General features: G+C 35.1%; 1 protein-coding gene and 1 long non-coding RNA gene across 6 annotated transcripts in view; one reads left to right on the forward strand and one right to left on the reverse strand.

Annotated features, from left to right (window-relative positions):
• LOC136826262 (uncharacterized) overlaps positions 1 to 22,329 on the reverse strand; it is a 246,992-nt gene that overhangs the window by 209,841 nt on the left and 14,822 nt on the right. For 3 of the 5 annotated variants that reach the window (XR_010849572.1, XR_010849568.1, XR_010849570.1), the window contains exon 2: positions 8,991 to 9,095. This is a non-coding gene — a long non-coding RNA (uncharacterized lncRNA). Of the gene's footprint in view, positions 1 to 8,990; positions 9,096 to 13,102; positions 13,718 to 22,329 lie in introns of those variants that run through there. The other 2 variants (XR_010849571.1, XR_010849569.1) reach the window with 2 other exon arrangements.
• Positions 1,959 to 4,146, forward strand: LOC136825960 (uncharacterized). The gene is made up of 4 exons (XM_067082825.1): positions 1,959 to 2,442; positions 3,095 to 3,147; positions 3,373 to 3,471; positions 3,715 to 4,146. The coding sequence occupies exons 1-3, from the start codon at positions 2,145 to 2,147 to the stop codon at positions 3,433 to 3,435; spliced, it is 414 nt and encodes a 137-aa protein (XP_066938926.1). The 5' UTR covers positions 1,959 to 2,144; the 3' UTR covers positions 3,436 to 3,471; positions 3,715 to 4,146.

Genomic DNA, 22,329 nt, shown 5'->3' on the forward strand with positions numbered 1-22,329 from the left:
GCTCACTAAGCACACATCGTCTGCATATATGAAAATTTCCACTCCCCCTCTGGTAGGGTGATTGTGGCTACATTTTCCATTAGTACATTGAAGAGGAAGGGACTAAGTATTCCTCCCTGTGGTGTTCCATTTTCTAAGTTGAGAAAATCTGAGCTTGCACCTTGGAAGGTGACTCTGGCCTGTCTGTTCTGCATGTATCCTTTGACCCATGCTAACAGGTTACCCTTAACTCTTTTGTCCACCAAGGTAGCAAGGATGACGGCGGCGCTGGCTAGTTCGTAGGCTTTTTTTAAATCGAGAAAAACTACAATTGACTTTCTGTTGTTTATTGTTGCCATTACATCTGCTAGGCATTCTTATGTGCCTATTCCTTCTTTGTAACCATATAGGCGATGATATAGTGGTCCTGTTTTCCATACAAGTCTGTTTAGTACCATTCTCTCTGCAGTCTTTTCTGTGCAGCTGATGAGAGAAATGGGCCTGTAGGAGTTTGGTTCCTTGGGTTTGGGAATTGGTTGTGTGTTTTGTTGATTCCATTGTGTGGGTCTGACTTGCTCAGTGTATGTTCTGTTGATTATGTGCAGATGTACTTCCTTGGCTGCTGTGCCCATATTTTTCAGCATGCTGTATGTGATCATGTCTGATCCTGGAGCTGTGTTTTTTCCTTTTTGGAGGGCTTTGTTAAGCTCATTCATTGTGAATGGGGTGTCAGTGACGTCAGGCTCATTGCACGCTGTGTTGATAACTAGCCATCTCCCTGGATCTAATGTCACCTGCCTTTCCCTTGTGGCAGGTGGCAGATGTGCCGTTTTGGTCCTGTCAGCAAAATGTTGCGCAAGTCTGTTCGCTTCTGCCTGTGGGTTGGGATGATGTGCTTGTGGTGGTCTGGTCTTTCCTGATACCTTGTTGAACCACCACCATATTTTCGCTATTGGGGTTAGACGGGTCGTCTGTGAGCACCACATCAGCCAGGTTTCCCGCTTTACTTCTCTGGCTGTTTGGGTTGCATGATTCATTACTTCCCTTAAGACAGCATGTAGTTCATCTGTGGGTTGTCTCCTGAAGAGCTTCCTTGTTCTGTTAACTCTCGAATTCATTTCCTTTATTCTTGAGTTGTAGTACCAGCTGTCTTTGTGGGGGGTTTTGTTTGTACCAAAGGTTCTCTTTGGCATGGAAGCATTTGCTGCACTGTGTAGGCTCTTCTCAAAGTCCTCTTGCAGTTGGTTCATGTTTTGGGCTGGGTCTTGTATGTACTGTGTTGCCCAGGTTAACTGATGAAGCAACCCGCTTATAAAGTGGCGTGCGGACGTCTGCGTATACGCAGAGACCGCGAGTACAAAAAATTTACAAGTGACCTGAGGTCAAACTATTTCTCTACACAAAACAGGACAGGTACATATAGAAAACATGATGATTAACAATAGCTCGTTGGACATAAAAATACTCTGACACATATACGTGGTACAAGGGCAATTGAACAGGTAATAAATATACAAATCACAATAATGATAATAAGATTGTGTACGTGCGACCTCACGTCGGCTGTGAAGGCACCGCAGAAAACGGGATGTTCATCATAGAGAACCCGTTGAGCGGGGACTTTACATACTAAAAGCAGTGAACCAGAATGTGTCAGTCGGCAGTGACCAATCCTCAGCCTTGTTAAAATAATTATAGTCGTCCTGTCCGTTTCAGAGATTATTTGATTCTTTAAACTATCTGTATAACTTTCTTACGCAGGTATACTTCACAATCTCCAAATGCATGTTCACATGCAACGAATTTCAGCCGGCTAGTATTAAAAAAAGTTGCTAAGAACTGAGTTAGCGTTATTTATACTACGAGATTCATCTTTTGTTAACGTCTAAACCAAATGTTATAAAAGCCAATTTCTGACCTTCCTAAAATCACCGTTTGATAACCCAGTTTTAATCGAAGTGTTAAGTTCTCTCTTATATTCTCTTCATCATTTAACTTCTGCTTCAAAATCATGTCGATTTGCTTACTTTCTTCATCTTGCAGAACTCTACTGGTTTGAGTTAGCTCTCAGCAAAGCAAGTGGTGCCTTAGGCAATGCTTCTTCTGCAATAAGCAATTCGTCGGCCAAAAAACAACAAAGGCGACGTGCCTTGTACTCAGTGACAATGCCCAACAACAATACAATTGTCCTCTCGGACTACTGCGGACTGGGAAGCTCCATGGCGGATACTCCAGCGAATGTTTACATGAACTTGGTGAACTACTTCTTATCTCTGAATGCCAGCAGCAATCCAGGGGAGATCGAGTGTATGACCGATTTGCTCATCGAGTTCGTGGCTCTCGTGGAGAACGGGACGGTCAGCTTCCCCCCCAGCGACATACCTAGACTCTTGAACGCCACCGAAGAAGCTATCACGTGGATAAACACACTCCAGCAAGAACTGATGGCATCTCTATCAACAAGTAAGGTGATCTATCTTTGTGGCGTAGCTGTTACCTGTTTTCTGGTAACACTTGCTTTTTTTTTTTTGCATAGACATTGGTACTACACATGATGATTAGGGAGAAAACAGTGCAATTTTAGGAATAATTCAAAGTATAAGTTTCCACCAGCTGCAAACACTTAGCCTCAATGTTCAGGTAGTTTAATCCTGTAAAGAAGCCACTGAGTTTTAGTCTTCAAGCACAAATAGTTTACTCCCATAAATTAACCAATAATTTTTAATACCCAGTCAGAAACTGCTAAGTGGTAATGCAAAGGCACTTACCTTTACTCTCAGATATCAATCATTTTAAGTTACACGTGTTAATTCATGCATATATCTTACATATATGCATGGGCAAGTTTACTTTCAGAGTTAGACTGTCCAGTCTAGTCTAGTTTTTAGCTAGAAGTAAAATCTACCTTAGATTCATACCATCTAATTTTGCACATTTAATAGTATGACTAATCAGCTTTATCCTTGAACAATTACTGATCCACTACAATTACCGCATTCTAGATTGTAGATAACCAAAATGACTCTTACATGTTTCTAATAGGTTTGCCTATGGGCGATAAATACATCATGATTTCATAATGAAGGTGAGCTGTAACTCTCAACCTTTTTTTCAGCAACAACAACGAAGACTTCTGTAACACCAGAAGTGGTGATTCCACCACATGAGGTATCGTACCAAATGCTTTCGTACACGTGTGTATTTGCATTCACGAAGTCCAGTCTACCTGAGAGGCTTCCCAACAATGTGAAATATTATAAAATGAGTTTTTTGATGAGGTCTTGTGCACAGTGAAGCCTCTTTAGTTACTTTGCTCATCTCCCCCTAAGGGTAACATCAGAAAAAGAAGCTGTCCATTGCCTTCATTTGTTGACATTGACATCTCCATTACAGGCAAGCAAAAGGAATCGTTTGTCTCTACAGATCATACAGAATGTCGTTTTGCCACAGAAGTGAGAAGAAACTTTCACCTCCATCTAGATGGAGCAATAGGTAAATTTGCATTAGCAGTTAGTTTAAGTCCATCTTATATATCCACAGTCATTTAATCATTTAAACATTGAATTATAAATGTGTGACCTTATTTTTCTTCATTTCTATAAATCATCTGGCATCACATCGTTACAAGAAAACTCTAGTCACTGACTTGTTTCCTTGTTTCCTACTGGAACTCACAGTGTATTTAGCCAGGTTATCCATGCAAACGTACAGTACAGTATGTCATTTATATTTCAGACAAACAATGAACTGACCGCATTATCTTAAGGGATTCGAAGAACTTAGACAAACCAGAAGACATTGGAAAGCCGCGTTTTTCAGAAGCCACTGAGCACCGTGTGAGCTTTTCAACAAATCCTATCAGCTTTCTGTGTGAATATTAATATTCTCCATTCTGTATCTTGTTAAAGGAAACTTTGGTCTTTTGTAGTACCCTTGTTAGAAAAAAGAAACCTTAGATGGTTTGTAGTAGAATTTCTCTCGAGTAACCTAAGCACTTAAGATCAATTTCTTCTCCCTTTCCTGTGAAATCCCCAAAAGTTTTCAGGTGTTAGCACAAGATCGTTAATAGCTTTCACATTATCACAAAATTTTTTTTTAACTAGTGAAATATTAACATGAAATCTACATGTCAAAAAGGAGTATAGGATACTTCCCTCCTACTTTGTTTTGATTATGTATTGAAATCCATGTCATAAGTGGCAAATAAATTGGCTAAAGCATCATTGCATTTATTGTTTCCCTAACAAGGCGTGTTTCATGTTCTGTCATGCCTCTCATTGTCAAAGATCAAATTTATGCTATGTACAGTAAGTTCCAAAAGTGAAGCTACAAATTTCAGAGGATTTCGTTCGAAATTCACTAACTGGCAACTACAGCACATAGCTGAAAAACTTTTTTTTCTGCATTGAAAGCTCTATCAAGCAAAATAATGCTAACATATGATGCACAAATATCAAATCTATGATATTTATAAGAATCATAAGAAAAAATTACGGTAATAGTAATTATTTCAAAGTATAGTAATTACTTCAGACTATAGAAACAAAACAATTTGAAATTTTCGTTCAACACAGGATTACCAAAATTACCTTTGTATATTTCGAGCAATGTGGAAACAAATATTTAATATCATAGTGTATTATCAATTATTTTAGCGAAGATGCATAAAACCATGCAAGTATCAATAGAATATAAAGGGAAAATCTCCGTAACATTAAACATAATCAACCATGAATGCACCTAGATTCAACAGAGAAGTTGGGTGTGGTTGGTAGTTCTGATTTTAGCTTCTAGGACCCGACCATTCGGACTCTACTTCAGCTTTGGCTTCGGTTTCGACCTACGACACAAACATAACATTATCACCGAACCTATGAATCACCAGCCGTGTCCTACTAGGGTGGGGGGGGGACTTTGCCCCAATACCCCCATCGCCAGCCAGTAATATTGAATAAACAGGTAAATAAGTTCCCTCCTTTATTATGTTTGCAATAACTGACAAAGTAACCACTAATGAAAGGGTAAACTTGATTGCAAACAGGTTTTCCGTTACAAATACAGAACCGTTACAAATACAGAGGGCTTCTCCAAACAATAAAAGTGTTCCCAAATCATTCAAGTCTAAGATCCACCCAGGTTGACCAAAAACAACTGGAAATTCATCTATCTGACTTCCTCACTTCCTCTGCCTTGGCTTAGGCCTAGACTTCCTCACTTCCCCGGCCTTGACTTTGGCGTACACTTCCTCACTTCCCCTGACTCGACTTCAGCCTAGACTTCCTCACTTCCCCGGGCTTGGCTCAGGTCTAGACTTCCTCACTTTCCCTGCCTTGGCTTAGGCCTAGACTTCGTCATTTCCTCTGACTTGGCTTAAGCCTAGACTTCCTCACTTTCCCTGACTTGACTTAGGCCTAGACTTCCCCACTTTCCTGACTTGACTTAGGCCTAGACTTCCTCATTTTCCTTGACTTAACTTAGGCCTAGACTTCATTTCCCTTGACTTGATAATGAAACCTAATTAATGAAAAATCATGTTTACAACCATCTAGATATCCAAACAACTCAATTTATTAAATAACAAGCTGGAAAATATATTTCCTTGATTACTGAAATAGGCCTAACCATGTAACCAGTGCTAAACGTGCATATAACTTGGATTTCGTTTTTTTTTTTTCACACCAACTTGTGTCTTATTTATATTTCATTCAATCAGATGCTAAACTTCTTTGTGCTTTATCAAAAGAAATCATAATAACTTTCGATATGACGCTATAAAAGTAGAAAGTTAATTTACAAATCACATTAGGCCAATGCTGCCACTCAATGGTAAACACTTGATATCACACATTGAGTGCCGCAGATGTTTCTACGGGGAAATTCTCTTTTTTTTTGGGGGATTCTTTTTTTTCTTTCTTTTAATAAACAAATACTGAACTAACATTGACCATTCACTGGGGAAATACCTCCTGTGGTTCTACAGTTAATCACTGATACTTATTATCAGATAAAGAGGATGACAATACTTGGAATAAAATATACTAACTCGCAACCCCACGAGAGTTTCTAAAGAAGTACGATCAATTTTGAAATTTGTATCTTCACTTTTGGAACTAACTGTACAACCAATTCCATGATGTAAGAAAGTAGAGTTAAACTTATGTTGCTGCCTATGATTCTGTTGCCCTTTAAAAGTTTGTTGCCAAAATTATCAGTTATTTTACAATAAACAAAATAGATCGTTTTTTTATTTCCTATTGCCAACAATCAAGTCCACTGTAGAACATCTGTTTTATACAAGGGATGGGGCTGTAAACTAAACCCAACACAAAATCAATGCAATAATGGGTTCTGAACACCTGATATGCCTTTATTGGAATAAGAATGCCAGACATTCAATACTCCTTATAGTCATACACACAACTGCAATTATTGTTTCATCTTTTCCTCCTAATATTTTTCATTTACTAGCTGATAATGTTGTCTGAGTAATGTCATTCACAGCACAATTCCTTGCAGAAATAGGTATATTAATTTCATAGCAGACTGTACCCATGAATCTTAAAATAAGACAAAGGTGTTTTGATGGGGTATGGAGAATTGTCAAATGGTTGTTACAATTTCGGAGGTATTGGGGAATGCACAGTGCCGTTAATATTTGACTTAGGCAAATTGTATGAAAGCTTTTATTTGTCATTTTACAAGCTACCAAAAACTATTTAAATCAATTTTGTACTCTGTAAAATGATACCTCAGACTAAGTTGTTCATTCATTCCAAGACACACAACTAAAGTCGAAAAATGGCCTAGGTTAGATAAACTTAAAAAACTACCTAGACCCACTATAAACCCCTATAAGCAACCCGGTAAGATTACTAATCCTGTACATGTACAATAAGTTGTTGATAGTGAGGTATTTTGCTTCGTTTGAAAATATGTTCATACATATTAATTTTACATATTGTAATAAAAAACAAAAACTTATATGTAAGTAGTGCTGTATACATCATAAGCAATCCAATGAACATTCTTAATACTATACTGTCAATGTGCAATGAGCCGTTAGATTGTTAAACAGTTTGCTGTCTTCATAATACAGTAAATTTATACACGTTCCTTTGATAACAGGACAAAATCCTCCTCCTCCAAGCCCATTTCCAGCTCACTGCTCATTGTTACCAGGGTTTACTCACGTCCTCCTCTGCAAAGCCCTTGAAATCGTGAAAAAATCTGAAGGAAGTTTCTTCCAGGCACCATCCATACCCATGGGAAAAATTTCCTACCAAGCGGCGTTTATATTCAGGACAGCCTTGCAGATGTCGTAAACATACCAAGTCATGGACTGTTAATTCATCATTCATACCTGTTGCACCTATAGCCTGCCTAAGTATTTTTTATATTTGAAAGCTTTTAAATGGCTTTACTGTGTTTACAAACCCTGTACTTTACAAGTATTATTTTGTATTTTAAACATTTGTTTGGCATTTTTCTATTGATTTTTGTTTTTTATGACTGATGACTGAAAGCTTGAACTACATGTTTACAACAGTATATACAGTGCATACCGTAGCCATGTGTCATGTAAATATGAAGATGTTCTTAACAATTTTAAGCTTTTAAATGATTTTACTGCATATTTAATGTACATTTCAATACTGTGTATAATTTTAACATATTTTTATTTGATCTGGCATTTTTTATCGATTCATGTGTTTCTATGGATGATGAATGAACACTGGAACTACGTAAATTCAACTGTGCAGTGCAAACTGTAGCCGAACATCATGTAAACAAGAGAATATTTTTAACATTTTTAAGCTTTTAAAGAATTTTACATACGGTAGCACATTTCAGTATAGTATATCATCTCATGTTGTTTTAACCCTTGTTTTCACATGATTGAGATTTTTTTAAAACTCTGTCAAAAATGCTTTGTTAACTATTCCCCACCACTTTCCAACCCCATCCATACCCACAGTTTCTAGCAGAGACAAATGCTGGCCCTAATACCTTTTAAAACGATTACAGAATTTCAAAAAATTCAAAGTGGGGACCAGGTAGAACCTGACATCCCAGGTTTATGTTATGTTGTGAGGGTAAAGTATGTCAGAATACATCTCTGTAAATACTTCTGCTATAAATATTAAGATGTTCCAGGTCAGATTAGATAGAGGGTACTGAGGTGCAAAGCCCTGCAGGTTGAGGAGGTTAGCTCAGGTTAGGTTGCATTCTTGATTTACGACACTCTAGGTCAGGTTGGGTCCAGGGGATCCCCTCCAGTTAGGCAAGACCCAACACTCCAAGTAAGGTTACAACTAATCCATGTAATATATCCCCCTACTTCATTATTATTGTTATTATTTGTATTTTCAGCCCAAAATACTGGTTCCCACTGAGGTCCCCAAGGGTGGGTGAGAGGCATTTCTGACAAGTGTTAAAGCTGTTTATATCACATCAAAAACTTGAGGAAAACACCGACTTCAATGTTGAATTCAATTAGACAACTAGTATTCATAAATGATTCACAAATAAAAGGGAAAAACAATTACACACATATATATATATATACATATATATTATATATATATATATATTATATATATATTTATATATATACATATATATATATATATATATAAAACATATAAAAATAAATATATATATATACATATATATATATATTATATATATATATATATATATATATATATATATATATATATATATATATATATATATAATATATATATGTTATTTATAGAAATATATAGGCTATATATATATATATATATATATATATATATATATATATATATATATATATATATATATATAAATATAGAAATCATGTGGTATTTATTATAGGCTATAAATGCGTATATTTTGTACATTTATGCAGCTAGCCCTCTTGTGAACATCTCAACAGAAAAAACCAGTCAGGAATATAACACAGTCCATACAACTTGCTTTCAATAGAATAAAGTAATACTAACTTAAATTTATGTTGACATTACCTTAATTTCTTTGATCTCTTTGAACAAAATGTCTGGAATAGAGTGGGGAAATGGAGATCCTCTCCTGGTCTTCTTGAAGTCTGTCTTGGTAGATTTAGCTTGCACCTGCAGTAACAGAAATATGTAAAACATCTATATGGTAGCATATGTATGATAAATATGTAAAACATCTATATGGATGCATATGTATGAGAAATGTGTAGAACATCTACATGGAAGCATATGTATGAGAAATGTGTAGAACATCTACATGGAAGCATATGTATGAGAAATGTGTAGAACATCTACATGGAAGCATATGTATGAGAAATGTGTAGAACATCTACATGGAAGCATATGTATGAGAAATGTGCAGAACATCTATATGGTAGCATATGTATGAGAAATATGTAAAACATCTATATGGAAGGATGCATATGAGAAATATGTAAAACGTCTACATGGAAGGATGTGTATGAGAAATATGTAAAACATCTATATGGAAGCATATGTTTATATGAGAAATATGTAAAACATCTATATAGAAGCATATGTATGAGAAATATGTAAAACATCTATATGGTAGCATATGTATGAGAAATATGTAAAACATCTGTATGGAAGCATATGTATGAGGAATATGTAAAACATCTATATGGAAGCATATGTATGAGAAATATGTAAAACATCTGTATGAGAAATATGTAAAACATCTATATGGAAGCATAAGTATGAGAAATATGTAAAACATCTATATAGAAGCATATGTATGAGAAATATGTATCTATATGAAAGCATATGTATGAGAAATGTGCAGAACATCTATATGGAAGCACATGTATGAGAAATATGTATCTATATGAAAGCATATGTATGAGTTAAGTTAATATACCTTAGTTTTATATGCAGACCACTGAGCTGATTAACAGCTCTATGGAGAGAGGGCTGGCAAAACATCTGAAGGATTAGACTTATTTTACGTGGCTAAGAACCAATTGGTTACTTAGCAACGGGAAAACATCTATTGTGGAAAGAATACATTACAGCGAGAAATGAATTTCTATCACCAGAAATAAATTCAGAACATCTAACATATGTATGAGAAATTCATCAGCCGGAAGCATATGTATGGAATTGAAACCGGCCCATCGAATGACAGTCTGAAGCTCAACCGGTTCGGCCAACAAAGGGCTTGCATATGTATGAGAAATGTGCAGAACATCTATATGGAAGCATATGTATGAGAAATTTATGTGTATGAGAAAAAACATCTATATGGAGAACATATGTGGAATGAGAAATATGTAAAACATCTATATTGAAGCAAATGTATGAGAAATATGTAAAACATCTGTATGAGAAATATGTAAAACATCTATAGGGAAGCATATGTATGAGAAATATGCAAAACATCTATATGGAAGCATATGTATGAGAAATATGTATCTATATGAAAGCATATGTATGAGAAATGTGCAAAACATCTATATGGAAGCATATGTATGAGAAATATGTAAAACATCTATATGGAAGCATTTGTATGAGAAATATGTAAAACATCTATATGGAAGCACATGTATGAGAAATATGTATCTATATGAAAGCATATTATGAGAAATGTGCAGAACATCTATATGGAAGCATATGTATGAGAAATATGTAAAACATCTATATGGAAGCATATGTATGAGAAATATGTAAAACATCTGTATGGAAGCATATGTATGAGAAATATGTAAAACATCTATATTGAAATAAATGTATGAGAAATATGTAAAACATCTGTATGAGAAATATGTACAACATATATATGGAAGCATATGTGTGAGAAATATGCAAAACATCTATATGGAAGCATATGTATGAGAAATATGTATCTATATGAAAGCATATGTATGATAAATGTGCAAAACATCTATATGGAAGCATATGTATGAGAAATATGTAAAACATCTATATGGAAGCATTTGTATGAGAAATATGTAAAACATCTATATGGAAGCACATGTATGAGAAATATGTATCTATATGAAAGCATATGTATGAGAAATGTGCAGAACATCTATATGGAAGCATATGTATGAGAAATATGTAAAACATCTATATGGAAGCATTTGTATGAGAAATATGTAAAACATCTACATGGAAGCATATGTATGAGAAATATGTAAAACATCTATGCATAAGGAAGCACATGTATGAGCAAATGTAAACTAATTAAATATGCGAATTTAATATGCCACGTACAATATGTGACAGAGCATGAAACATTGCTTTCAAAATTAGCGTTTACTATCAGGCAGTTATCAACACAAGGGATATTATATTATTACTCAACTCAAGACCACTTTGTAATTTGATTTTTCAAGTCATAACACCATTTCCTTTGATCTAATAGAGACAATTTTACAATTATGCATATATATATATATATATATATATATATATATATATATATATATATATATATATATATATATATATATGTGTGTTTGTATGTGTTTCTATGTGTATGTGTACATATATAGGCTATATGTGGATAACCCCTACCAACCCTATCTTCAATGATAAAATTTATTCAGAAGGGTTAACCCTATGGACTCTTTTGGTGAAGAATCTTTCCAGTTTTTGTGTTTTTTTTGTACATTTTTCGCTTTAAATTTTTTTTTTTTTTTTCGTAGCTTTTCGTAATTATTTTTAGTGGCAACTGTCCTAGAGTATATGGATAACTCCTACAAACTGGTTGTAGAAAGAACAGAGGGTACCAGATAATCTTCTAATCTAATTTTTATTGGACCCACTCAGACCCAATCTGGCCCCAAAAGCATGAATCTTAATCCAGAGATGAAAATATGATTTGGCAATGTTTTATATTGCAGCCATCCAGAGATGAAAATATGTTTCTGACGTTCATATTTGTAATCTAAATTAGTAGTTTTAAGGATACTAGACTTTATATATATATATATATATATATATATATATATATATATATATATATATATATATATATATATATATATAAAGTCCAGTATCCTTAAAACTACTAATTTGTTACCGAAATGAACGTCAGAAACGTTCATAACACAATATAAAACATTGGCAAATCATGTTTTCATCTCTGGATTACGGTTATGGGTCCAATAAAAATTTACCCTCTGTTCTTTCTACAACCAGTGAAAATGGTTTTTTTTTATTTATTTTCAAATGAGTCAGATTATTTTGATATTTTTCATGATGTAAATGGATAATCTACCCTGAGTAACTCCCAAAATCTAAAAAAAAAAGTATATAATAACACTAAGATGTCATACTTTTAGGGCCAGATTAGGTCTGAGTGTTTGTGTGGGGGGGAGGTGCTGGTTCCTGGCATGCTCAAGAAGGACATGAGCAAGGTTAGATTAGAAAAGTTAGGTTACAGTAACTCCCAGTTTTTTTCACATTCTCATCATTTCTCATGGCTGAAAACACCAGGTTACAAACAAAGAGCACCATCACTGCTAAATTTAGGCCTAGCCTAAGTGCGATTGTAGAGGGCAGTACGCAACTTCCACTGCACATTTGTATCATATTCGTCGTGTGTTTTGAATAAATTTCATTATTAGGGATAAAGTTTGTAGGAGTTATTCATATACTCTAGGCCTATACAGGATAGTGGTTTGCCAGTTGCTACTAAAAATAATTATGAAAAGCTACGAAAAAAAAAAGAAATTTAAAGCAAAAAATATATATAAAAACACAAAAACGGGAAAGATTCTTCACCAAAAGAGTCCATAGGCTTAACCCTTCCGAATAAATTTTATCATTAAAGAGGGGGTTAGTAATGATTATCCACATACCCTAGGCCTATTATAGGAGAGAGGTTTGTCAGTTGCAATATAAATAATTACGAAGAACTGCGAAATAATAAATGGAAAGCACAAAAAATAGGTAAGATTCTTCACGAAAAGAGTCCATAAGCCTAGGCCTTCCGAGTAAATTTCATCATCAAAGACAGTTAGTAGGAATTATCTGCGTAGTCTAAGTCTATACAAGTTAATGGTTGAGCAATTAAATAATCACGACAAATTAATGAGTAAAGAACTGAAAAGCAGGAAATATATAAAAATTGGTTGATTTTTATGCAAGTTTACCTTTCATTGGCCAAGGGCCAAGCTTCTTCACCAAAAAGGCCCCATAGGCCTAGGTGTAAGCCTATACATCTCCCCCAATCAACTGGTTTCGTTAAACTTTCTTTCTGATCACTTTACTATAATTACACAAATTACACTAACGCCACTTGGTGATAACGAATAAATATTACACGAACTTACACCAGAAACACTTAAATATAATAAAAAAAAAATCGGCCTAAATCTTAATAGGCCTAAAAAATTAAACTTGGCTTTCCAAAGATGCTTTGACAAGACTCCTCTTTCACTATTAAAGGCGGGAATATCATATAACACTTAAAAATTATATATAAAACTAAAAAAACACTTATTTTATCTATTAATTAACCATTTTAACAGTTGTTAAAATTAACAAGTCGAAATTAACATAGAGAATTAGACTCGTTCACACTAGGCCTATGTTATGTCACCTGAGCCACAAATGCAAATATATAAGCAATAATTCGAGAAAAACTTACGAATTTAATAAATTATCAAGAAATATTAATTATTGTATTGTCTGCCTAAATACACATAACTTTGTTCGTTAAAACACACAAATAAGTGGCAACTACAAACGCACACGCGAGAGCACATCTTTTCACTACGGGGTCTTAATTGATACTAATGATCAGGATTCAGGAAGGACGAAGGAGTCTGAGAAGCTGACAAGGAATGTCTCAGTCTATTCGACACCGCCTTCGGTTTCCCGTTTTTTGTTGTTTCAAAATGTCTCCGACGATGAAATATTAGTTAAAAAGTCTTAATTCAAGTGGCGAAAGCTCGAATTTACGTTTCTGATCTTGAATTGTTTAAAAACTTTCGTTGAATTATATTTTCGGTTTTACGTGACGTACCGCCTTTTGTTACCCGTTTTCTCTTGCTTGTCTCTGTTAGGGTCTCCGATGATGAAATATTAATTAAAATGGCTTAAATCAAGTGTTAAAACGTTTAAGTTAAGTTTCTGGCTTTAAATTAAGTTTAAAATACTCCTGCTGAATTATAACTTTGGTTTCATGTTACGTCAAGCAGCGGCTTTGGCGTACCCGGAGGCCACTATAATATATATATATAGGACTAAACTGACTTGGCCATTACCCTCTCACTTGACAGTAATCCTACTTTTTTTATGAAAATAACACGAATTTGTTATTTGTGTAAGTGGAATGTACAGTACAATGATCATCATAATTATCAGGATGGTCATCATGGCCTCCAATGACGACTAACGCTGATGGCTTCTTTGAAATTCTCGTACTTTCCCGCGCTTTATCTTCCTCTAAACTTGACACAGCTTCAGCCTCCCTTTGTAAGTCAACGTGCTCTTATCTCAAATCTGATATTCATTACTTACGAATAAAGTCATTTGTAGGACTCGCGTAGATTATTAAGTTAGCAACTGCCGATATGAGCAGTCTGGAAAGGTTTGAAAAGCAGGAGAGACAATTTTCTTGGCTCTGAAGATGTGTGGTAGCGCCATCTTCCGATCATCAGCCTATAGATGCACAATGTCTGTTCCTCTCTTTAAACATATTTCAGGCAACTGAACGTATTTTTACTCGAGAGAGAGAGAGAGAGAGAGAGAGAGAGAGAGAGAGAGAGAGAGAGAGAGAGAGAGAGAGAGATCCTATAACACATTAACTCACTGGCAGCCTAATGAATATGACTCGACATGACATACATAAATTAGTTACATTTAGTATAAGTATCAGGAAAGGCTATCCACTGAAAAATACTATCACTTACAGAAACAAAACCAACTTTAAAGCTGATGAATTTATTGTTGAGAGCATAAAGAAAATAAGAGAAACAAGGCAGGAGTGCAAGTGTAATTTGAGGAATACCTTGACAGGCGATCAAAGGCCTATGTGTAAGCTGTTTTACATTCTGTAGCAAAGTACATTGGCGTCAAGCTACAACGATAAATGTCCAGAAGTCAAAAGGCAAATAATAGTTAAAGAAAATGCCAAATGGTTTGACAGTGAATTATGAGAAGCTAAGACAAAGAAAAGAAAAATGGAAGATCTATGGAAAAGATCGACAGAATCAAGAAGTAGTGAAAATTGGTCGCCATATAAAACAGCTAGAAATCAGTACAACGACTTGATTATGAAAACCAAGAAAATATATTACAATAAAATGTTATAGTGTAGAGAAAAATCCAAAAAAATCCATGACAATTAGCCGGAATATTGGGACTCAAGAAAGAAAAAGTTCTACCTGATGTAACTAGTGATTACAAAAACCTGGCCGATAACTGTGAACTACTTTGAAGAAAAAATTGAAAGAATCTGTCAGAGTTCAGATAAGGAAGTCCCTCCTGATCTCCCGGTGATCGCAATGAGAAATAGCATATTCAGTACGTTTAAAGAACTAAACATGACTTTGGAAAAACGATGAGAAAAGTAAAAAACACCTAGTGTGAAAATGGCCTGTTTCCCATAAAGGATATAAATGAGGCAAAAAACTTTGATCAGTTGCGGGAGCCATGTTTTGATATTGTCAACATGAGTCTAGCACAGGCATCCTTCCCAAATAGTGTTAAGCTTGCTTTTCTAAACCCGGCCTATGAAGGAAAAGGCGATAAAGAAAATCTAAGCTTCTATTGACCAATATCGAACCTATCGTACTTAATAAAACTTATAGAAACGAAAGTTCACAAAAAAATATGGAAACACTTGAAACAACTCAACATTATACCTGATGATCAGTCAGCATACAGAAAAAAACACACAACAGACACTACATTGTGTGCAATTATACATGATATGGTAGAAATTATAGCAAATGGAAAATGTGGCATCCTGGTTATGCTTGACCTAAGTGCAGCATTTGACACAGTTGACCACAATCTACTGCTTGAAGGCCTGAGAGCAGTAGGCATCGCAGATGATGCACACAAATGGTACAAAAGCTACTTAGAAAACAGGAAGGTTACAGTGGCTATATCAAATGTGAAATCAGGAAAAAGGCCTAACAAAAGGAGTGCCCAAAGGCAGCGATTTGGGTCCACTGCTATTTGGTATTTACACAACTGAACTATCTAGAATTCTTATAAGCACAAGGTTAAGTATAAACTGTATGCTGATGACACTCGGTTCTATTTTCCTGTTGAAACGGTAGAAGACGCCATTAGTAAAACTGATACAATAATGAAAGATATCAAAAAATGGATGTCGGGAAGAAACTGAAACTTAATGAAGACAAAGCTGAGTGTATGCTATTTGGATCTAACAGTGCACTAAGAAAATATGAACGGTTCAAAAGAATAACTATTGGTTCGTCAACAATAAATATTGTAGCAGCAGTGAGGAACTTAGGAGTGTTTATTGATAATAAATTGTCGATGAAGAACCATATATTGCATATTACAAAAACCTGTAACTATCATATTAGAAACAATGCATTTATTAGAAAATACCTAACCGAAGATACTCTGAAAACAGCAATTTGCAACCAAATACTTTCGAGGCTTGACGACTGCAACCTTATATACTACGATCTCCGTAACTACCTTCTAAGAAATTGCAAGGAGTACAGAATAGAGCCGCCAGGTTAATAAAAGGGCTACGTTCCCGTGATAGAATAACCCCAGCACTGAGCTACATTGGCTCCCAGTGAAAGCTAGAATAGAATATAAAATACTACTTGCAGTCTTTAAAGCACTAAAATATGATGAACCAACATATCTAAGAAATTGTTTTTAAGTTCATTTAGACCTGAAATGAATATTGTAATCAGACATGCAAGTGAAGCATATAGGCTATTTGAACCTAAAACAAATTGTAAGTCAGGCGAGAGAGCACTTGAACACTGCGCACCAAGACTATACAACAAAGTACCGCCTGAAGTGAAGAGCATAAAGAAGAAAGCAAATTTAAAAAGGAACTAAAGCCTCTCCTATTCTGCAGGAGCTAGGATACTGATGAAAAAACACTAAAAGGCAATTATAAAATATAAGAAGCACCTTATTTTGAAATCGTACAAGGGCCCGCCAGGAAGGGAATTATCCCTGTGGAGGGCTGTACATAAAACCAAACAAAGTGAACATAAGCCTAAAAACCTACTTCTTCAGGTACCCACTTAGGCTATATTACCTTCTGAAAACACATATAGATTGCATAGGAAATAAATGATGACAAAATTAATTAAAAATCAACACTTTATAAAGTGTCCATGATAGTATTTAAACCCTAACCTTCATACTGTGCACACATGTGCATGTGCTTTTGAAAACTACATAGGCAAAAGAAGTTTACGTGACAAAAATCATATCGGAAAATTTTAACAGAATTTTATAGGCTTACTTAGCTACTAGATTATAGTCCTATGTAAAACGAGAACAAACATGTATGACCTGACCTGCGTGAGCATTCTACATTGGCCTACGTGTCTACATACACAAAAATATAACAATCATTCAACACATTTGTGTTTCTTTAAATGTTGCTGTGTTATATCCATATATGATTACTGATATTTGCTTGATTAGTCTTAGGAATCTGTTAGAAAGCAGAATGATTAAGTTCATTAGAAAGCAAAGCACAATAATTATGATATTATATATATATATATATATATATATATATATATATATATATATATATATATATATATATATATATATATATATATATATATATATATATATATAATTTATATATATATATAATATATATATTATAAATATACATATATGTGTATATGTGTACTAATCCAAAATGGTTGTTTTTAGTGCTAAATTGTTAGTAAAATTAATAAAATTACTTGAATTTCATCATCCCCTGGTCACTAACACTTTACAAAGTACACTAGGTCTATATACGCCAAATGCATTAGGAGCTTATATTTTTATGCAATTATCAGAAATAACTTTTTCAATACGAGCAATCCAGTTGATTCAGGCTAGAAACTTACGCTCTCGCATTATCTGCTATTTCATATTACATATTTAAATGTTATAGGCTGACTGATTTATTTGTGGCTACTAAAACTGGCGTCAAAAAATATTACAGGTCTAAAAACACTTCTAAGTTTGACACCCATTTGCCCAAATACCGTCGTTTTCTTTGATCAGGTTTCGTTTTCTGTTGATGAAGACCATCGACCTTGAACCCGCATATTAAAATGACCTGAAAATGACCTTGATCACTAAAGAAACAAAAGAAATACAACTTGAAATTGTGTAGTAAAGAATAGCCTGTTATAGGATGTAATTAACAGGTTATGAATGCTAAGCTAATTGGAAAATACTGAGGAAATTTGCATTGACGGTACACATTCAGTTCATGATGCCTCTGAGGAATAATATCGTCAAAGATTGTTATCATATATAGATAATATAAGACATTGTAGAACTTAATATCTAAAACTCAGACTGATTAAATCTGCAGTATTATATGGGTCTGCCCCACTCAACTTTCTATTTAATTTTATTTTACCGAAGCATTTAATAATAATAATAATAATAATAATAATAATAATAATAATAATAATAATAATAAAATGAAGCGTTATATATCTTATGTAAAATCACAGTTTTACAGTAATGCTACCCAACACACCAACTTTAACCTGTTTTCATTAGGCCTATATGTAAATATGCAGAATGGGATTAAACTGTTTCTATCTTTCTGGCGTAACCTCCCAGGCTCGTAACCTGTCACAATACTCTATTAGGTAGGTCACACACACCTACAAGTGAAGATTTTTGCCTGGACAGGTGCGAATGACCTGTCAATCTCATTCTGCATACTTCAATATAGGCCTAAAGGAAAAGATGAATTAAGTTAGCAAATAATAAAGGACTATACGGAAGGTATTTCATTACTCATTAGTATGTCTACGTAAATGTGTATGGAAAGCATCTTTTATTTGGTCAGTTCGTTTCCTTTATTGTTTTTAGGTCTGTAGTGTTTTATAAGTAAACACGGCAAGCAAAAGCTTAGGAAAGTGGGAAAATGGTGTGCACCAAGCTGTCAGCCAGAACAAGTCGGTCTACTGTAGTTCTCTCTCGCAGCAACTGTTAAACGTCTCTCCCTCTCTCTCTCTCTGAAGCCATACAAGTGCTTTCTCTCTCTCTCTCTCTCTCTCTCTCTCTCTCTCTCTCTCTCTCTCTCTCTCTCTCTCACTTTTAAATGATCTTTTAAACGCTCACTCACGCTGCCACTGTCATACCTTGAACTGGAACTGCTGAATCATGGATGAGCAGAGTGCAGAAAACTGCCACCCCACCCCCCCAAACCAACAAAAGGGTGGCCAAGAAGTGTTCATGTCTTGGGCATGTTGTCCCAAAAGGAGGTTAGATTTATGGAGATGCCCTGATCAAGGAGGTTTAATTAGGGGGAGATGTCCTATTCCCAGATTAGTGAAGCAGACTCGGTCAGCGTGTGTAGGGTAAAAAAGCTCATTCACCTTACCCAATGCGTGACCGGCGTGACCTACCAAAAAAACCGTAGCTCAGTTCAGCTCAAATATCTGTTCCGGAAGGACATAAGCTCTCACTTTATTGTTTTAAAGGGATGGGAAAATATTATGGGTTTGTTGATTTGGGAACGGAATTAGATAATGATAGCATTCCTAGCTATAAAGGCTCTTGTATTTATGGTAACTGCAGTAAATGGTAGCTGGAAATTGCCTGTTGTATACTTCTTGATTGCAGGTCTTGGTTCTCATGAACGACTAAATTTGATTCAGCAATGTCTAATAAGTAGGCTTCATTCAGCTGGGGTTGCTCTTATGTCATTGACATTTGATGGTCTGTCAAGCAATGCTGCAGTGATAAAACAACTGGGATACTGTTTAGACCATGACAATTTAAAAAATTCATTCCCACATCCAATAACTAAGCAACCAGTTTGCATCTTCTTTGAGCCCTGGTGAGAGAAAACATTTTATTGATGGAGAAAACAATTCAATTAAATGGATTTATAGAGAAAGGTTGCACAATGTGAGGCTAATGAAGGTTTGCATCTAGGGAACAAACTTATATATGCACATATGGATTGGTCAAAGAAAAAAAATTGAATGTTAAACCAGCAGCTCAACTACTCAGCGAATCAGTCGCAAAATCCCTGGAATTTTGTATTTATAATGGCCGCAGAGAATTTCGAGGATGCGAGGCAACAATTAAGTTCATCACAATTTTCAACCATCTATTTGACATAATAAATGCGAGAAATTTATGCTCTTTTGGCTTTAAAAAGCCATTTCAGGAAAAAAATTAAAAACTGATTCAAGATTTTTTTGTCTGACGCTAAGGAGTACATCAAAGAACTTAAACTCAGTAATGGTATTCCTTGGTTTCTAGTTTCTATGCTTAGTTTAATTACCTTATATGATAATTCAGTTGGGTGTCCTGACCCACAATTAAAATTTTTGATGACATAAAATGAGGCAGGATCACGTAGAACTTTTTTCAGTCCTACGGTCCGTCAGTTTTCTGCGGCATACAAAAGGTTTTTGGTGCATAATTGCGTGTAAGATGTACTACGCCATGGAAACTGCACGCCATTAGAATCAGTCCATTACTGACAACATCTAGTAGTTCTAAAAACGGGACACAATTAGGCAACCCTTCAGTTCTAGTTATAAATTCTTCTCTGGCTACGATCAGCATTTTGAATCATGGCATTTTTAGGATTTTACCTGGAGATGTTGATAGTGAGGAGTACACATATATTCCTAGCACTCGTCATCTGCCACTATGTTCAAATAGCGTTGTCTTGTATATAGCTGGATTTGTTGTGCACAAACTAAAAAAAAAAATCTCTAAAGTGTGAGACATGTGTAGATGCCCTTGTTGGTAGTGACAGTGGCGCAATCCAGTCTTTGATTAAGTTGAGAAGTGAAGGTCATCTAATTCACCCGTCAGACGACGTCATAGAAATGTGTTTGTGTTGTAAAAAGTTGTTTCGTGAGTCAGTAGGCCTATCCTATACCAATAATGCAGACTTGAGTTTGGGGAGGAAGAAATTTCAGAAAATTGTTATCTCGGTGACAGAGTGTTTTATAAGAAAGAAATTTTTTTTCTAAATTATATGCACATACGTACGATACTGAATCATCACATAATCATTTGGTTTTACTAATGAAAGCAGTGGCGGAAAAGTATCTCCGGGTCAAATATACCTATGCTGCTAAGCACTTCTCAGCAAAATGCTAGCCCAAAATAAAATGAAAAGTCGCCAGTCTTATCCAAAGCTGATTCATTTCAGTGGCCAGTAGTTAATTTCTATCGCGTCTTTCTTGCTGTACTTATAACATGTATTCTTTTTTTCCTGTATGTTGTGTTAATTAAATATTTTGTAAATATATTTCATTGTTAATATAGAATTTTAATTACCTTATGATAAAAATATAATAAGAAAGTGGGTGTTTTCAAAGGTAAGGCTGAGACGGTCATGAGGCGGGCAAAGGATTTGGTCCTTTCTGCCCTACGCGGAGTATGTTCGCACGTCCCAGTGGCTTCACGGATCAGTATAAGGAAACTGACCTTTGACCTTGGCCCTGACCCGGATTAAGTGAAGTCAAATTTGACAATCGTTTTGACATTTCTGACTTTCCTGATTAACAGAATCTCACTTGTTTGTGACCGTTTGTGACTCAGTATCAGGGCTTTATGGTGAGAAGTTGTACAGGTTACTTGTATTTACTCTTCATAAAAAGGCCGGTTAATTGTAATGTTGCAAATTCATCTGTACTGGCAATAAATGCTTCTTCGGGTAGGAATAGATTAATGGTTAACAACTGTAATGCATGTGAACCAAATGAAGATGATTTCACATACATTCCTGGTTCTCGCCAGCTGTCACTGACCTCCAGCATCAAAGTCAAGTTCACCCCTCGGATGATGGTTAATTAAGACTCTGTGATTACATGGTATTCGATTTTCTAAAGCTCTGTAGTACCTAGGGCCAACTTTTCAACTACTAGATACGTAAAACAGACATGTGTTCATCATTGGTCTCATTTTGGGTTAGTGGTACCTCTAGTAGCTATCCTGGAAGTGGCTATCGCTCTGACTTAAGAATTTTGACCTTGTTCTCTGATTACGTAATAATAGTAAAAGTAAAAAAGGAGTTGTAATAATCAATAGAAAAAGCAGCTGTCCTACTGGTAGCATTACTGCCCTACTAGTAACAGTAACTGTCCAACTAGTAGCAGTGTCTATCCTACTAGTTGCAGTAACTGTGCCACTAGTAGCAATA

This window comes from Macrobrachium rosenbergii, chromosome 40 (assembly GCF_040412425.1).
Source record: "Macrobrachium rosenbergii isolate ZJJX-2024 chromosome 40, ASM4041242v1, whole genome shotgun sequence".
Taxonomy (NCBI): Eukaryota; Metazoa; Arthropoda; class Malacostraca; order Decapoda; family Palaemonidae; genus Macrobrachium; species Macrobrachium rosenbergii.

Excerpts from the sequence above, each read along its gene's own strand:
- LOC136825960 (XM_067082825.1), top strand. The coding sequence starts at position 2,145 with ATGCCCAACAACAATACAATTGTCCTCTCGGACTACTGCGGACTGGGA. Across the intron at positions 2,443-3,094 it reads GATGGCATCTCTATCAACAA|CAACAACAACGAAGACTTCT; the intron begins GTAAGGTGATCT and ends CCTTTTTTTCAG. Across the intron at positions 3,148-3,372 it reads TGGTGATTCCACCACATGAG|GCAAGCAAAAGGAATCGTTT; the intron begins GTATCGTACCAA and ends TCTCCATTACAG.